Raw genomic sequence first — 19089 nt, forward strand, 5'->3', positions numbered from 1 at the left:
ATGGTGAGGAAAGCGCTTTTAAAGAACAACCAGGCATCCTCTACTGACGGGATGAGGTCAATTTCCTTCCAGGATACCCGGGCCAGGTTGATTAGAAAGGCCTGCTCGCAGAAGTGTTTTAGGGAGCGTTTGCCAGTGATGAGGGGTGGTCGTTTGACCGCAGGCCCATTACGGACGCAGGCAATGAGGCAGTGATCGCTGAGGTCCTGGTTGAAAACAGCAGAGGTGTATTTAGAGGGCAAGTTGGTCAAGATGATATCTATGAGCAGAACCGGTCAGCTTAATAGACCCTCAAATGAGGTAGGCGTGAATGTTACTAGCATCTAATTGGTGCAATCTCAGCTGAGGTTCCCTTTCTGACCTGGCTTTGCTTTCCTCTTTATCCAGTATACTTGCCTTTTGTTGATATTTTACTTCCATACCCTAACTTTTTGAACAGTCCTCTCACTCATAAACATCACATCACTATATCTATCATCTACTGTAGCCACTGATCATGCAGGCAAACCAACTACAATATGGTTGAGATACCATAGCAATTCACTGAACAGACTCCCCTCTCCCTTAAGACAGAACTGTAGGTTAGTTGTATGTGGGAAAGTTCATTTGTTTCTGTGAACTCCAAAATCAGGCCGATCGACGTGATAGGTCTGTCGGTGTTTAGGAGGAGCTGTGAGAAACACTGTTTTGTTCCTACTCCTAATCGACTGCTCATATCTGCATCGGCTCAATACCACAGCAGGCCTGTTAGTGGGCTGGCTTGGAGAAAAACACATCACATATTACTAGTTTATAGAATGTTTTTTCACTCTTGACTGTTCTTCTGAGTGTATGTCCAGAATATGCCTGTGCGGACACACACACACAATATACATTTAGACAAGTAATATACACATAATAAATCTAAACCAGCATGTTATTTGCAAACTAATTAAATACATCTCATCTTTAATCTCCATAGCTATACTACAGGGAGCAATAAATACATGTAGAGATGTATAAATGAAGAAAGGTTTTGAAAGCAAGGGAGAGAGAGATCGAGGTAAAGACAGAGAATCAGGCATTGAGGAGTAGAGAGATAGTCTTTCAAATTTCTATGCTTGTTCCGCTTGGGCCTTGGCAGACAGAGGGAACGAGAGGGAGGGAATCTTTGACTCATCTCTCTGTACTCTGAAGATGAGAAACAACTGCTCTCTGTGTGTGTGTGTGTGAGAGAAGGGATGGGGGTCTGGGGGACCGGGGCAATGAAGAATCTTTGAAGCAGACCTTCATGTCCCCTCGAGTGGAGCACTCTTTTGCTGCATAACCCTGTCTGTCTCTCTGTCCGTCTCCCCTTAATCGTCTGCTCCCTCTAGCCTCTCTCCTTCCCTCATTCTCTCTCTCTTCCCCCCTCGTCTCTGTGTTGTATCTGTACTGTATATGAATATACCGCATTTTATGGCATACTAATGGTGTGTGTGTGTGTGTGTGTGTTTTTAGTACACATCAACACTCACCCCTCTCTGTTTCACTAACATGCTGCTTAAAGGAGCCAAGCCTCATAGGAAACAAGGTAAATCATGGCTGGAGTTGAAGGGCAGAATATCCACCATAACTTCCTCCTCTCCAGAACTCCATATCCCATCTCTCTACCACCTGTCCATATTACATCTGTAATCCCATGCTATACTGTGTTTGCAGAAATTGTATTTCATTCGACCGTACCCTGTGGTTAATTGGGCAGTGTCACAGATTCAATCTCTCGGTGCCTTCTAGCAAAGTAAAGCAAGTCAATTTGATCAAATCTGTTTTTTTGAAAAACGTTGTTTTATTTGCAGGAATGTTCTCTGCTATTTTGATTGCTGAGAAATGTAACCTATGAGAGTTTGTGGTTGCGCATGCCGATTTGATTTAGTTTTTTGTGATACCACACAAATTAGTCCATGCATTTGTTCATTAAAATATTGCCTACAAAGTGATCATTTTTAGGAATAAAAGCTTTAGCGCTCAAGCAAAGTTGAAGAAATGTAAATGGTTGCTTACTTTATTTGTTCCTCGTAATTGGAGATAGGAGATAGGTGTTAAAATGTTTGCCTGTGTTTCACAAACTCGGTCCTGGGGACCCCAAGGGGTGCACGTTTGGGTTTTCCCCTAGCACTACACAGCTGAACCCAAGCATGCACCTTTTGGGATCCCCAGGACCGAGTTTGCGAATTAATGAAATGTACCCATTGATTCTTTTAGAATTTTACTTATAAGTGCCTCGTGAGCTTAGTTCAACTTTTGCACCTCATCAGAACCCAAAATATAAGCTTGTTACACACCAATGTTTGTTAACAATGTAAATGCAAACAAACAATTATAACTTCAAAACATGATATCAAGGATGGTCAGTCCTTGCATCCATAGCTCTGTCCATTTGTTTTAGAGTGGATACATTTCTCCAGCCCTATCCCTCAGGTTTTTATTGAAATGTGTGGGGAGACTGCTTTGTTATTGTTTCAACTGCTGATTGACACTTTAACTGTTCATGCCAAACTGTTGAGGTGAAATGGTATGGTGAAATGCATTATGGGTAAAATGTATTTAAACTCTGCATTTCATCCACAACAGCTGTGACGGGTAGGTTGGGCTATACTTGCTGCTGTGCATGCTAATTGCTAACAGGCATTACTGAGGCCTGCCCTGGGGGAGGTCAGTTGGCTGACTTATTGATTTAAATCCAGTTGATATTGCTCTGCGTCCTGTTTATTATTTGTAAATAATGTAGTAGCCTACTTTTGGTGCTTATTTATATCCCATTTTTGCACATAGTTCCTTCGGAAAGTATTCAGACCCCTTGACTTTTTTCACATTACGTTACATCCTTATTCTAAAATTGATTAAATAAAAAAAATCCTCACCGATCTACACAGAATACCCAATAATGACAAAGCGAAAAATGTTTTTTTTCACATTTTGGCAAATGTATTACAAATAAAAAAACGGATGCCTTATTTACATAAGTATTCAGACCCTTTGTTATGAGACTCGAAATTGAGCTCCAGTGCATTCTGTTTCCATTGATCTACCTTGATGTGTCTACAACTTGATTGGCATCCATCTGTGGTAAATTAAATTGCTTGGACATGATTTGGAAAGGCACACACCTGTCTATATAATGCCCCACAGTTGACAGTGCATGTCAGAGAAAAAAACAAGCAATGAGGTCGAAGGAAGGGTATCAAAACATTCATGCAGAATTGAAGGTCCCAAAGAACACAGTGGCCTCCATCATTCTTAAATGGAAGAAGTTTGGAACGACCATACTCTTCCTAGAGCTGGCCGCCCAGCCAAACTGAGCAATCAGGGGAGAAGGGCCTTGGTCAGGGAGGTGACCAAGAACCTGATGGTCACTCTGACAGAGCTCCAGAGTTCCTTTATGGAGATGAGAGAACCTTCCAGAAGGACAGCCATCTCTGCAGCACTCCACCAATCAGGCCTTTATGGTAGAGTGGCCACTCCTCAGTAAAAGGTACATGACAGCCCGCTTGGAGTTTGCCAAAAGGCACCTAAAGACTCTCAGGCAATGAGAAACAGGATTCTCTGGTCTGATGAAACCAAGATTGAACTCTTTGGCCTGAAGCATGGTGGTGGTGGCATCATGCTGTGGGGATGATTTTCAGAGGCAGGGACTGGGAGACTAGTCAGGATCGAGGCAAAGATGAACGGAGCGAAGTACAGAGAATCCTTGATGAAAACCTGCTCCAGAGCGCTCAGGACCTCAGACTGGGGCAAAGGTTCACCTTCCAACAGGACAATGACCCTAAGCACACAGCCAAGACAGTGCAGGAGTGGCTTTGGGACAAGTCTCTGAATGTCCTTGAGTGGCCCAGCCAGAGCCCGGACTTGAACCCGATCGAAAATCTCTGGAGAGACCTGAAAATAGCTGTGCAGCGACGCTCCCCATCCAACCTGACAGAGCTTGAGAGGATCTGCAGAGAAGAATGGGAGAAACTCCCCAAACACAGATGTGCCAAGCTTGATGTGCCATACCTAAGAATACTCAAAGCTGTAATCGCTGCCAAAGGTGCTTCAACAAAGTATTAAGTAAAGGGTCTGAATACTTATGTAAATGTGATATTTCCTTATTTTTTTATAAGTTAGAAAAATCTTCTAAAAACCTGTTTTTCCTTTTGTCATTATGGGGTATTGTGTGCAGATTGATGAGGGGCAAAAACGATTTAATCATTTTTAGAATATGACTGTAACGTAACAAAATTTGGAAAATGTTGAGGAGTCTGAATACTTTCCGAAGGCACTGTAAAAGCCCTCACCTTGGACAGAAAAAAGCAACATCCTTGTCTGCCTCCTTCCACACTGCTAAGCCTACACCCCGACAACGGCCGCGTGTGTGTGTGCGTGTGTGCGTGTGTGCGTGTGTGCGTGTGTGTGTGTGTGTGTGTGTGTGTACACACCTCTCCCTATGTGTTAACAGAATGAGTCGAGGAACATTGAGATGTTGGCAGCTGCCTGTGCTGTGGGGGTGGGCTGCTGTTTCGCTGCACCTATAGGAGGTGAGTGGCACCAACATCTTTTTGGGCACAAACTGGTTGAATCAATGTTGTTTCAGTGTAATTTGTCATCTTATTGGGATGTGGAATCTACATTGGATTTGAAAAAAGTCATCAATGTAAACTGTTTTGAAGGTGAAATTTCAAAAACAGGATTGTCATCATGGTAACCAAATATTAACATAGACACTACCTTGTATAAAATGTTTAATTTGTACCTTTAAAACAGTCAGATCTTCAATTTGATTACTATCAGAAAAATATATATACGCTGCAGCACCTCCTACTGGACAATTAATCTATCTACAGCTGCCCTTTGGTCTACCATCCAGGGTTTTCACATAGCCTAGCCCTGCTTAGCTATGACGTTTGTCTCTGACTATTACCAATGTGCTTTCGTGAAAATGATTGTTGACAGATCTCCAATGAATAATTAAATAGAGTCACTGTTGCTATCGAAGTCATTCCAAGGGGTAGGTTTAACAGAGCAAATGAAATGTCACCATGCTATATAACTCATATCATCAATGATGCTATTTAGGCCTGTATACTATTTCCAAAGTCATCAACTATTGTCTCAATTCAACCCAGGATTCAACTAAAAATAGAGTACATAGGCCTGTAGTTTCAATCTCTGGTTGATATCAAATGTAATTTAGTGATATTGAATTGTTTGGTTATCAACGCAACCAAATATCAACATTTGAAGGTGCTATATCTCCTGCTTAGATGGATCAATCTGTGCCACTGACTTTGAATTCCAGTTTGTCTACAAATGTAATAATTTATATGTTGGATTCATGTCTCCATCTCAACAAAACATCTGTGTTAAAGAATAGAACTAAATCAAACATGAATTTAAAGTGCATTTAAACTTTGGTTTGATTTAGTGATAACACATTGAAATTCAACTAACTTTTGGCAGTCTTTTTGAGTGGGTGAATATATAGGTTATATATAGGTTGTAATCTCATTGATCAACGTCTCAAACAAATATGACCCAATTATCCACTTTGAAATGATGTGGTGTGCCCAGTGGGATAACACTCACTGACTGATACTGGTTGGGTTGGAGATTGCAAGGTTTACTCCTTCCCCCTTCACTCCCCTGATTGGAGTATAGTTACTTTGATCATGTTCCTGAGAAATTGATTGTGTGTGTGTGTTTTGTAGGTGTGCTGTTCAGTATTGAGGTAACCTCTACGTTCTTTGCGGTGAGGAATTACTGGAGAGGGTTCTTCGCTGCCACCTTTAGTGCCTTCATCTTCAGAGTCCTGGCCGTGTGGAATAGAGACGAGGGTAAGACCGGTCTACATGTATACTGATCAAAAATATAAACGGACAATGTAAAGTGTTTGTTTCTTGAGCTGAAATAAAAGATCACTGAAATTTTCGATACGCACAAAAAGCTTATTTCTCTCAAATTTGGTGCACAAATTTGTTTTACATCCCTGTTAGTGAGCTTTTCTCCTTTGCCAAGATAATCCATCCACCTGACAGGTGTGGCATATCAAGAAGCTGATTAAACAGCATGATCATTATAGCCACCCGGACAGCTGATGAAACTGTGGGTTTGCACAACTGAAGGAATTTCTGCACAAACTGCTTCAGGGAAGCTCATCTGCATGCTTGTCGTCCTCACCAGGGTCTTGACCTGTCTGCAGTTCGATATCATAACCCGACTTCAATGGGCAATTGCTCACCTTCGATGGCCACTGGCACGCAAGAGAAGTGTGCACTTCATGCGTGAATCCTGTTTTCAACTTTACCAGGCAGATTGCGTTGTATGGGCAAGCGGTTTGCTGATGTTAACGTTGTGAACAGAGTGCCCCATGTTGGTGGTGGGGTTATGCTATGGGCAGGCATAAGTTACGGACAAGGAACACAATGTGCATTCAAATTGCCATCGTTAAAATGCAAGAGATACCGTGACGAGCTCCTTAGGCCCATTGTTGTGCCATTCCTCCGCCGCCATCACCTCATGTTTCAGCATGATAAAGCATGGCCCCATGTGGAAAGGATCTGTACACAATTCCTGAATGCTGAAAATGTCCCAGTTCTTCCATGGCCTGCATACTCACCAGACATGTCACCCATTAGGCATGGTTGGGATGCTCTGGATCGACGTGTACGACAGCGTGTTACAGTTCCCGCCAATATCCAGCAACTTCACACAGCCATTGAAGAGGAGTGGGACATTCCACAATCAACTGCCTGATCAACTCTATGCGAAGGAGATGTCGTGCTGCATGAGGCAAATTGTGGTCACACCAGATACTGACTGGTTTTCTGATCCACTCACCCACCTTTTTTTTAAGGTATCTGTGCATATCTGTGTTCCCAGTCATGTGAAATCTATAGCTTAGGGCCTAATGAATTTATTTCAATTGACTGATTTCCTTATATGAACTGTAACTCAGTAAAATCTTTGAAAATGTTGCATGTTGCGTAAACTTTTTTTGTGTATATGGGTCACTCCACCAATTCAGTGCCTTTTTGAGATGTTAAAATAACTTTTGATTACACCTCCTTTTAACATTCTGTCATAAAGGGCACATGTTCAACTTTATAAAAAAAACAGTTTTCCCATCTCAGGAGGTTAAATGAAAAATGAGTATATTAAGTGCCTATCAAGTGTCAAATAAATAAAGTAACAGGGTTGTTAAATCGGCCATAAATCCCCTTGTGACATGGGGAATGGAAGCTTGTTGTGTGCAACAGGGAGGGGCAATTGTGTGCAAGCGTCACAAAATAGTTCTACCCTGTCTATCTATGGGTAACATGTTGGCGTGTTATGTTCGACCTGCTAGGTTTTCCACCACAAAACACCAGAAAATGGCCAAAAAGAGTACAACCAGCTAACCTGCTTTTACACCAAGGTTTGACTATTGGATATGAAATGTTTCTGTTCACGTAACAGGTTTGACATTCAAATGAGGCACAGATGTAAATTAATAACATTAAATAAATAATAATGTTCTGAATTAAATTTGTCAAAGCGTAACTAGGGTGTAACTAGGGCTTTACAATGATGGTGGAAATTGAGAAATGTCGGGGTTAAGTGGGTTAAAATCTTCCAAGAAGTCAGAGGGTGCACAGAGGGACATGTCAAAATGCTGAATTTTGGCACTTTAGCAAGCCTTTAATCATATTAAAAATCAGATTTATAGAATTATCCATGTGGTCTATATTAAAGGGCACTTCATTAAATATAACAGGCTTTTAAAATTCAATATTGGTGCACAATTTCTACTTAAATATTCAAGAGACGCAAAAGGCACTTATTTCGTGGAATGACCGATATACTCTATTTCCCCAATCAAACATTGAGGTAAGGTCTGTACTGTGTATATAGCCCCTTAAAAACATTTTGATAATGATGAATCACACTCTATTTCTTTCTCCATCCCTCCCTCCCTCCTACACAGAGACCATCACAGCTCTGTTTAAAACCCGTTTCCGTCTGGACTTCCCCTTTGACCTCCAGGAGCTCCCAGCCTTCGCTGTCATTGGGTGAGTCTAAGTTGTCCTCAATTAGCCAGTGAGCTCTTCGTTGCCTCTGTTAGCCAGTGAGCTCTTTGTTGCCTCTGTTAGCCAGTGAAAGCTGGTGTACAGGAGGATAGCCTCCTGACGTTAGTCACCTAACATGGATAATTCAGCCAGTGAGGTGGTGCATTTAGGATGTCTTATTTTAGCTTGCTGTTACCGTAGTAGCGTAGCCTCCGGGCTTACCACAGAACTGAATTAGACCAGAGCCTCTCAGGGGAGAGGGAGTGGGAGAGAGAGGTGGCTGCTGGGGAGATAAAGAGGGGAGCTCCTCTCGCTCTCTCTATATCTCTATTTCCATCTCAGATGAAAGAACAGCCCTGTGCTTAACTCTGCGTGGACTCCCAAAGAGAAGAAAATCACCCCTTTTTTTCTCCTTTTTGTCTGGAGGATGTCCTCCCACTTGGGATCTGAGCAGAACATAATCGAACAAAACACTGCCTCCAGAGAACAGCAGTCTTATCACACTTTTAGTGAGAGTTTGTGTGTGTCTGTATGCCCCTGTATGTGTTTATTTCAGTATACTCTCCCTTGCCGATGTCTTATGGGGAAAATCAGTGTTTCAGTTAACTCGGACAGAGCGAGAGCGGGGGAAGTTTGTCGTCTCTGCTACATGCTAGCTGGGGCAAACCTTTGTATAGTAAACCCCTTCTAGCCTCTGGATGTATGTTTCAAACTTTCACTGGTACTCATGTGGTGTTCTGAGAATATACACACACAAACATTCATACAGAGAATGGCTTTAAAACGTGTACAAATGATTCTACCTCATCTATTCATAATTTATTCAGGAGTATTTGACAGAATTAATTATGCAGGAACATGAATTCATGAGCATTCATATACTTGGCTGTAGCTGAGGGGGAACTTTGGAAAGTACTTCTTAAAGGGCCTTGCTTGGTTTTGGTGGGTGGAGAAACTCAGTATCTCTCTCCTACTACCTCTTACACAAAGTGGACACATACTGGGTTCTTATTTAAAACACAAGCTTATATACAGTGGTGCAAACAAGTATTTAGTCAGCCACCAATTGTGCTAGTTCTCCCACTTAAAAAGATGAGAGAGGCCTGTAGTTTTCATCATAGGTACACTTCAACTATGACAGACAAAATGAGGGGAAAAAATCCAGAAAATCACATTGTAGGATTTTTTATGAATTTATTAGCAAATTATGGTGGAAAATAAGTATTTGGTCACCTACAAACAAGCAAGATTTCTGGCTCTCACAGACCTGTAACTTCTTCTTTAAGAGGCTCCTCTGTCCTCCACTCGTTACCTGTATTAATGGCACCTGTTTGAACTTGTTATCAGTATAAAAGACACCTGTCCACAACCTCAAACAGTCACACTCCAAACTCCACTATGGCCAAGACCAAAGAGCTGTCAAAGGACACCAGAAACAAAATTGTAGACCTGCACCAGGCTGGGAAGACTGAATCTGCAATAGGTAAGCAGCTTGGTTTGAAGAAATCAACTGTGGGAGCAATTATTAGGAAATGGAAGACATACAAGACCACTGATAATCTCCCTCGATCTGGGGCTCCACGCAAGATCTCACCCCGTGGGGTCAAAATGATCACAAGAACGGTGAGCAAAAATCCCAGAACCACACGGGGGGACCTAGTGAATGACCTGCAGAGAGCTGGGACCAAAGTAACAAAGCCTACCATCAGTAACACACTACGCCGCCAGGGACTCAAATCCTGCAGTGCCAGATGTGTCCCCCTGTTTAAGCCAGTACATGTCCAGGCCCGTCTGAAGTTTGCTAGAGAGCATTTGGATGATCCAGAAGAAGATTGGGAGAATGTCATATGGTCAGATGAAACCAAAATAGAACTTTTTGGTAAAAACTCAAAGAATGCTGAGTTGCATCCAAAGAACACCATACCTACTGTGAAGCACGGGGGTGGAAACATTATGCTTTGGGGCTGTCCTCTGCAAAGGGACCAGGACGACTGATCCGTGTAAAGGAAAGAATGAATGGGGCCATGTATCGTGAGATTTTGAGTGAAAACCTCCTTCCATCAGCAAGGGCATTGAAGATGAAACGTGGCTGGGTCTTTCAGCATGACAATGATCCCAAACACACCGCCCGGGCAACGAAGGAGTGGCTTCGTAAGAAGCATTTCAAGGTCCTGGAGTGGCCTAGCCAGTATCCAGATCTCAACCCCATAGAAAATCTTTGGAGGGAGTTGAAAGTCCGTGTGGCCCAGCAACAGCCCCAAAACATCACTGCTCTAGAGGAGATCTGCATGGAGGAATTGGCCAAAATACCAGCAACAGTGTGTGAAAACCTTGTGAAGACTTACAGAAAACTTTTGTTATTGACCAAATACTTATTTTCCACCATAATTTGCAAATAAATTCATTAAAAATCCTACAATGTGATTTTCTGGAGAGAAAAAATCTCATTTTGTCTGTCATAGTTGAAGTGTACCTATGATGAAAATTACAGGCCTTTCTCATCTTTTTAAGTGGGAGAACTTGCACAATTGGTGGCTGACTAAATACTTTTTTGCCCCACTGTACATAAACCTGTAAACATTTCTCCAACTAATTTTCTGCTTTTAATCTCCCTGCCCCTCTTCTCTCCATTGCCCCCCTCCCTCTGCTTCCTCTCCTTCTCAACCCTCCATCCTCTCCCCCTCCACAGTATTGCCAGTGGTTTTGGCGGGGCATTGTTTGTCTACCTGAACAGATTGATAGTCCAGTTCATCAGGAAACAGAAGACCATCAACAAGTTCCTCATGAAGAAGTAAGTCATGATGTCATCATCGTCAGACAGCAACCCCTACTGGGTCCCAGAGAGTCCCTGTATCCTACTGTCACACACACAGATAGATTATGCTGTGAAAGCAGCTCCTTTGATGCAGATCTCTCCACAGCAGAGATAAATGAAGACATTCATCTTGACAACTGTTTATTAATGAATGGTGTTTACTCATCTCCCTACCAGACTGATGCATTAACAATCCTCAGACTTCTAAATGAATGTAATGTTCTGTATATCACTCAGCCGTGTGAAGGGTTTGTGGACAGTTTGGTTTTGAAGAATAAACAGTAATGACTAAACACCCTCTTGCCTCCTCCTCTCCCCTCCCTCTTTTCTCTTCTCCCACCCTCCCTCCCTCCTACTCTCCTCTCCCTCTCACCCTCCCTCTTTTCTCTTCTCACCCTCCCTCCCTCCCTCTCTCCTACTCCCCTCTCACCCTCCCTCCTTTCTCTCTCCTCTTTTCTCAGGCGTCTGCTGTACCCAGCCCTGGTCACTCTGCTGGTGTCTACGCTAACCTTTCCCCCCGGCTTCGGACAGTTCATGGCAGGCAAGGTTAGTTCCACTAAGCCACACCATGGCCGGTGTGGTCTGGTTATCTCACAGGAAAATCAGAGGGAGAGGAGAGTCAGGAGAGCGAGCCCCAGTCTCTCTCCCGCCATCTCATTATTCCTTTCCTCCATCTCCAACCCTCTCCTCTTTCTCTGTAATGAGAGGTTTAGTCAGACTCTTGGTGTATTTCTGCCACAATAAGCTGTTGATTCTGTTCTCCACTATCAGCTTTGCTCCCTAATGTCTAGCTACAGCATCACACACAACAACACACTCTTCTAGCCCCTTACTCCGCTTCACAAGCCTTTAGCCAAATCAGTTAAAATTCCATCATCACATCCATTGCCTAAAGTGAAACCCTTTTTAAGACAGCTGTGGTCTTGTACCCAAAATCACCCCCTAGTACCTACCCCATGGCACTTCATGTAGATTGGGATAGCACTAATGTAATATCTTCTCCTTGACCTCTGAAAGGAATAATTCTTGCTGTGTTGCTTATACCTATCCAATCCTTTCATATCTGCTTCAATGCTTTGGGTAGGAGCTTGGGACCAATATGGGAAATATATACAGTACCAGTCAAATTTCGAGACACCTACTCATTCACGGGTTTTTCTCTATTTTGACTTTCTTCATTGTAGAATAATAGTGAAGACATCAAAACTATGAAATGACACATATGGAACATGTAGTATGCAAAAAAGTGTTAAACAAATCAAAATATATGTTATAGTTGAGATTCTTCAAAGTAGCCACCCTTTGCCTTGATGACATATTTGCACACTCTTGGCAAGTTGGCAAGTTTCTTCAAGTTCTTCAAGTTTCTTCAAGTGCAGTCACAAAAAACATCAAGCGTTATGACAACTGTGTCTTATGAGGACCACCACAGGAAAGGAAAGACCTAGAGTTACCTCTGCTGCAGAGGATAAGTTCATTAGTTACCAGCCTCCGATTGCAGCCCAAATAAATGCTTCACAGAGTTCAAGTAACAGACACATCTCAACATCAACTGTTCAGAAAAGACTTCATGAATCAGGCCATCATGGTCGAATTGCTGCAAAGAAACCACTCCTAAAGGATATCAATAAGAAAAAGAGACTTGTTTGGGCCAAGAAACACGAGCAATGGACTTTGGGCTCCCGAGTGGCGCAGCGGTGTAATGCAATTCATCTCAGTGCTAGATGCATCACTACAGACACCCTGGTTTGAATCCAGGCTGTATCACAACCGGCCGTGATTAGGAGTCCCATAGGGCAGTGCACAATTGGCCCAGCATCGCCGATGTAGGCCATCATTGGCCGATGTAGGCCATCTTGTAAATAAGAATTTGTTCTTAACTGACCTCCATTATTAAATAAAAAATAAAAACATTAGACCGGTGGTAATCTGTCTTTTGGTCTGATGAGTACAAATTTGAGATTTTTGGTTCCAACCGCTGTATCTTTGTGAGACGCAGAGTAGGTGAACGGATGATCTCCGCATCGGTGGTTCCCACTGTGAAGCATGGAGGAAGAGGTGTGGGGGTGCTTTGCTGGTGACACGGTCAGTGATTTATTTAGAATTCAAGGCACACTTAACCAGCATGGTCACCACAGCATTCTGCAGCAATTCGCCACCCCATTGGGTTTTGCGCTTAGTGGGACTATCATTTGTTTTTCAACAGGAAAATGACCCAAAACACACCTCCAGGCTGTGTAAGGGCTATTTGACCGAGAAGGAGAGTGATGGATTGCTGCATCAGATGACCTGGCCTCAACAATCACCCAACCTCAACCCAATTGAGATGCTTTCGGGTGAGTTGGACCGCAGAGTGAAGAAAAAACAGCCAACAAGTGCTCAGCAAATGTGGGATCTCCTTCAAGACTGTTGGAGAAGCATTCCTCATGAAGCTGGTTGAGAGAATGCCAAGAGTGTGCAAAGATCTCATCAAGGCAAAGGGTAGCAACTTTGAAGAATCTAAAATATATTTTGAAATGTTTAACACTTTTTTGGTTACTACATGATTCCATATGTGTTTATTTCCTAGTTTTAATGTCTTTACACCTGTTCACTTTAGCCAGCCGTCTGTCTGATATGCAGTGCATTTGGAAAGTATTCAGACCCCTTTACTTTTTCCTCACAGCCTTTTTCTAAAATAGATTTTTTTTTTTAATCCAAACTGACAGAGCTTGAGAGGATCTGCAGAGAAGAATGGGAGAAACTCCCCAAGTACAGGTGTGCTAAGCTTGTAGCGTCATCTCCAAGAAGACTCAAGTCTGTAATCGTTTCCAAAGGTGCTTCAACAAAGTACCGAGTAAAGGGTCTGAATACTTACAGTTGAATTCGGAAGTTTACATACACTTAGGTTGGAGTCATTAAAACTCGTTTTTCAACCACTCCACAAGTTTCTTGTTAACAAACTACAGTTAGGACATCTACTTTGCATGACACAAGTCATTTTTCCAACAATTGTTTACAGACAGATTATTTCACTTATAATTCACTGTATCACAATTCCAGTGGGTCAGAAGTTCAGAAACACTAAGTTGACTGTCTTTAAACAGCTTGGAAAATGTCAGAAAATTGTTATGGCTTTAGAAGCTTCTGATAGGCTAATTGACATCATTTGAGTCAATTGGAGGTGTACCTGTGGATTTATTTCAAGGCCTACCTTCAAACTCAGTGCCTCTTTGCTTGACATCATGGGCAAATCAAAAGAAATCAGCCAAGACCTCAGAAAAAAATTGTAGACCTCCACAAGTCTGGTTAATCCTTGGGAGCAAGTTCCAAATGCCTGAAGGTACCATGTTCATCTGTACAAACAATAATACGCAAGTATAAACACCATGGGACCACGCAGCCATCATACTGCTCAGGGAGGAGACGCGTTCTGTCTCCTAGAGATGAACGTACTTTGCTGCAAAAAGTGCAAATCAATCCCAGAACAACAGCAAAGGAACTTGCGAAGATGCTGGAGGAAACGGGTATAAAAGTATCTACATCCACAGTAAAACAAGTCCTATATCGACATAACCTGAAAGGCCGCCCAGCAAGGAAGAAGCCACTGCTCCAAAACCGCCATAAAAAAGCCAGACTACGGTTCGCAACTGCACATGGGAACAAAGATCGTACTTTTTGGAGAAATGTCCTCTGGTCTGATGAAACAAAACTGTTTGGCCATAATGACCATTGTTATGTTTGGAGGAAAAGGGGGGAGGCTTGCAAGCCGACGAACACCATCCCAACTGTAAATCACGGGGGTGGCAGCATCATGTTGTGGGGGTGCTTTGCAGCAGGAGGGACTGGTGCACCTCACAAAATAGATGGCATCATGAGGAAAGAGATTTATGTAGATATATTGAAGCAACATCTCAAGACATCAGTCAGGAAGTTAATGCTTGGTCGCAAATGGGTCTCCCAAATGGATAATGACCCCAAGCATACTTCCAAAGTTGTGGCAAAATGGCTTAAGGACAACAAAGTCAAGGTATTGCAGTAGCCATCACAAAGCCCTGACCTCAATCCTATAGAAACTTTGTGGGCAGACCTGAAAAAGTGTGTGCAAGCAAGGCCTACAAACCTGACTCAGTTACACCAGCTTTGTCAGTAGGAATGGGCCAAAATTCACCCAACTTATTGTGGGAAGCATGTGGAAGGCTACCCGAAACGTTTGACCCAAGTTAAACAATTTAAAGGCAATGCTACCAAATACTGATTGAGTGTATGTAAACTTCTGACCCACTGGGAATGTGATGAAAGAAGTAAAAGCTGAAATAAATCATTCTCTCTCCTATTATTCTGACATTTCACATTCTTAAAATAAAGTTGTGATCCTAACTGACCTAAGACAGGGAATTTTTACTAGGACTAAATGTCAGGAACTGTAAAACTGAGTTTAAATGTATTTGGCTAAGGTGTATGTAAACTTCCGACTTCAACTGTATGTAAATGTGATATTGTGATACATTTGCAAAATGTTCTAAAAATCTATAAAAGAAAAAAAATCATTATGGCGTAGGTTAAGGGTGAGAACAATTTTATTCATTTTAGAATAGGGCTGTAACATAACAAAATGTTGAAAAAGTGAAGGGGTCTGAATACTTTCCGAATGCACTGTAATGTCACTTCCTGTTTCCCCCATGCAGCTGACCCAGAAGGAGTCCCTGGTGACGTTGCTAGACAACCGGACATGGGCCAAGCAGGGCATAGCTGAGGGGTTTGACTACATCGGCAACTCCCAGGCCTGGAATCACCCCCAGGTCAACGTCTTTGTCACCCTCGTCCTCTTCATCGTCATGAAGGTAGGCACACCATCATCATCCACTTTGTTCTCATCTCTCCTCTTCTTTATAATCACCAGTTCTTTTTTAATTCCCTATTACTTTACTCCCTCCCTACTACATGTGGCGTGTCTCAATAGTCTGAAGTAACGTCCTTCCCACTGACATGACAGGTGAAGGTAATATGACAGGATCCTGTCCAGTCATTTTAATGGAAGGAGTGGAGGCTGTTGTGGAGTATTGAGTCCCAGCCCTGTGTTGTATGAGGGCTAGGCTTATGGCGTATTGAAACCCAGCCCAGTGTATTGAGGGCAGGTGAAGCAGCACGTTATTACCTTTGTTGGGATTTGATTAGGTTTTTATGTAACCTTTGTTTATCCAGGTTCTTCCATCTAGCATCTCAAATGAAATGTCCCCTTTTTAAAAGAGAACCGCAGAACTGCTGTTGTAAATCTTGTTGCTCGCTGTGTCGTGTGTATGTGAGAGAGAGAGGAAATAGGCTGTGTGTCGAGTAAACCAAGTGTGTAATGCAGTTAAAGTCCCTGGATAGCGAGGAACCACAGAGGGATGGAGAGAGACAAAAGTGTGTGGGTGTGTAGAGGGACTGCGGGGAGTGCTAGAGCAGTAAAGTTATATAAGCGTTAGATATTGAGTGTGATGATCTTGCTGTAATAAAAGAGAAATACTCTATACACTCTCTTTCTCTCCTTTGCTTTCTTGCTCATCCTAGCTCTCTTTTTTTTGCCTTTTGTCTCTCTCCCAAAATCAGAAAAGAAAACGTCATTATACTTTGTGGAACAGTGAGACCAATCTACTCTATATTAATCTGCTACACTCAAACCAATTCTCTTTCTCTCTCTCCACTTCACCCCTGTCCCTCATCCTGTCTTTCATTGATGGTGTGTGTCCATCTTGTCCTCTCCATCCTCTTCTTTCTCATCCTGAAATCAGACACCTTTACTGTCCCCCCTCTGACGGTGCTGTCCCCCCCCCCCCCCCCCCCCCCCCCCGTTCCTTCAACGTCACTCCCAAGGGTGTAACTTGGTCATCCTAACTTTCTCTCTCTCTGTGTGTGTGTGTGTGTGTGTGTGTGTGTGTGTGTGTGTGGCCCGCTACTGTATATGGGACAGTATTTCTGCTCCATTTTTTGACGTTGTCACTAACTTTGTGTGTGTGCCCACTGTCCTCAATAGAGGGAGTATTTTTGGCCTTACATGCATACGTAGTCAACTTCACATAGTTGCTGTCTTACAGAACTTAGACGCACACACACTAACTCACACACAAAGTGTCTGCTGGGATGATGTCTAATTTCATTGTGTAATTTAAATAACTCAGAATGGTAGTTTCTCCCTCGCTATGCAAATGGCCCACGTTTTTATTAAACAGACAGACGTTCAATGGATAGTTTTTCTCCTCTATATGATATTACTCATAGGCTGCCTTTCCTATAGCAGACTGACCATTTTTAGCTAGCACACTGCATTAAGACAGCCTTTTGACCCCTATAGTCCTTCTCCAGCCCTCTGTTGGAGGGTGGTGGCAGCCCAGTAATTGGAGTGGGAATAGGAGTAGGGCCCTTGGAGGCCCCTAGGGGGCCTGGCGATAGACTGTCCTCTGGTTCTGACACACACACACCCTTCTGATGACTGACACATTAAATAGAGTATAAATGTCCCTGCTACTGCGTCAGAACTTTTCCCCTTGACCCCTCTTTCCTCCCCATCCCTCTCCCTCCTCTTTCTCCTTCTCTCTTTCTGTCAGTCATTTCCCCCTCTTTTTTTATTCTGCTACGTCTGTTTCCCTCTGATTCCCCTATTTCTTTTTTCCGTCCATCTCCTCTACTCCCTCGGCTCTCTTCCTCGTTCCCTTCCTTATCTCTTCAGTCCTGTTTTCCCCTCCTTTATCTCCCTCTCTCACATCTAGCACTCCCACCCCTCTCTGTGGGATAAAATGAACTGTCAATGACGGTTCAGCTGACGTCTTGTTCACATACGGTATGGGAATGCTGGAGCAGGTGTGAGCCCTCAGGAAGAAGTGTGTGTGTTCTCCAGCTCTGCCTGGCTCCCTATATAAACCGCTCCATTACCATAGAAACCTCCATCTCGCTTTTACAGGAGATATAACTTTAGCTGTGGCCCTGTGTGGCTTTTACTTTTACTTTGTGTCTGTGCTTTTGCCTGAGAAAGAGCGCAAGATAAATGACAGAGGAGAACAGCGTTAGAGACCTGGAGGATGCAAGAGTCAAAAGAAACTAGGAAAAGTGACGTATGAAGGAGGAATAGGGGAGGACTAAAGCTGCTATGCGGTAGACTGTTACAGGAAGGATGTTGATAGGGTGGATGTTACAGTAGGATGTTGATGGCGTAGATGTTTCTGTTGTTTTGCAATGATTGCATCAGCTATTTTATGACCACCTTCTGCGGTAATTCTGTAAAGGTTATTGGTTCTGGCACAGAAGGTCAGTATTCAGGGATTCTGTGACTTGGGATAACGTTGTTTGTTTGCGTGTGTGTGATTGTGCGTGTTTGGTAGTTGAAGTCCCCTCTTACAGCATCCCAAGGTTCCCCTGGTCTGAAAGTCATATCTGAGGTATAGTAGGTGATATTCTACAGTGCTTGGAGGCCATGATGATACAGTAATAATGAAGCTGTATGTCTGCTCATACCTGCGTGAGTCAGCAAGAGCATCACTTAGGCAACTCCGTGACAGGAAGGAAAGAACCCAGGGTGACTGTCACTGGGCAGGAAGTCAACTTCACCACTGCCAGTCACCATGGGAATAGCTGCCCTGCCTGCTGTCCTAGTAACTGCCGCTGAAGGGGAAGTGATGTCATTACACGCTGCCAACATTATTTGCATCTCACCTGTGTGTGTGTGTGTGCGCCCGCGTGTGTTCCTGTAAGACAGAGGGGACTAATTACTAGAGAAGTAGAGCTTACCACTTCCAAATAATAATTTTATATCAAACACGGCAGTCGACAGAAACCAAGCCAGGTCTCCTCTCTTCTCATTAGAAACGAGAGAGAGAGAGGAACGTGGGGCTAGAGAGGAACGTGGGGCTAGAGAGGAACGTGGGGCTAGAGAGGAACGTGGGGCTAGAGAGGAACGTGGGGCTAGGGAGGAACGTGGGGCTAGGGAGGAACGTGGGGCTAGGGAGGAACGTGGGGCTAGGGAGGAACGTGGGGCTAGGGAGGAACGTGGGGCTAGAGAGGAATGTGGGGCTAGAGAGGAATGTGGGGCTAGGGAGGAACGGGGGGCTAGAGAGGAACGGGGGGCTAGAGAGGAACGGGGGGCTAGAGAGGAACGTGGGGCTAGGGAGGAACGTGGGGCTAGGGAGGAACGGGGGGCTAGGGAGGAACGGGGGGCTAGGGAGGAACGGGGGGCTAGAGAGGAACGGGGGGCTAGGGAGGAACGTGGGGCTAGGGAGG

At 43.5% G+C, this 19089-nt stretch overlaps 1 protein-coding gene across 1 annotated transcript in view; it reads left to right on the plus strand.

Annotated features, from left to right (window-relative positions):
* The window catches only part of LOC120028476 (chloride channel protein 2-like), a 119013-nt gene that overhangs the window by 32066 nt on the left and 67858 nt on the right, over positions 1-19089 (plus strand). Inside the window, exons 6-11 of the mRNA XM_038973681.1 lie at positions 4457-4535; positions 5706-5831; positions 7961-8045; positions 10732-10833; positions 11319-11403; positions 15525-15680. Coding sequence (XP_038829609.1) covers positions 4457-4535; positions 5706-5831; positions 7961-8045; positions 10732-10833; positions 11319-11403; positions 15525-15680 — 633 coding nt within the window. The remainder of the gene's footprint in view (positions 1-4456; positions 4536-5705; positions 5832-7960; positions 8046-10731; positions 10834-11318; positions 11404-15524; positions 15681-19089) is intronic.

This window comes from Salvelinus namaycush, chromosome 34 (assembly GCF_016432855.1).
Source record: "Salvelinus namaycush isolate Seneca chromosome 34, SaNama_1.0, whole genome shotgun sequence".
Taxonomy (NCBI): Eukaryota; Metazoa; Chordata; class Actinopteri; order Salmoniformes; family Salmonidae; genus Salvelinus; species Salvelinus namaycush.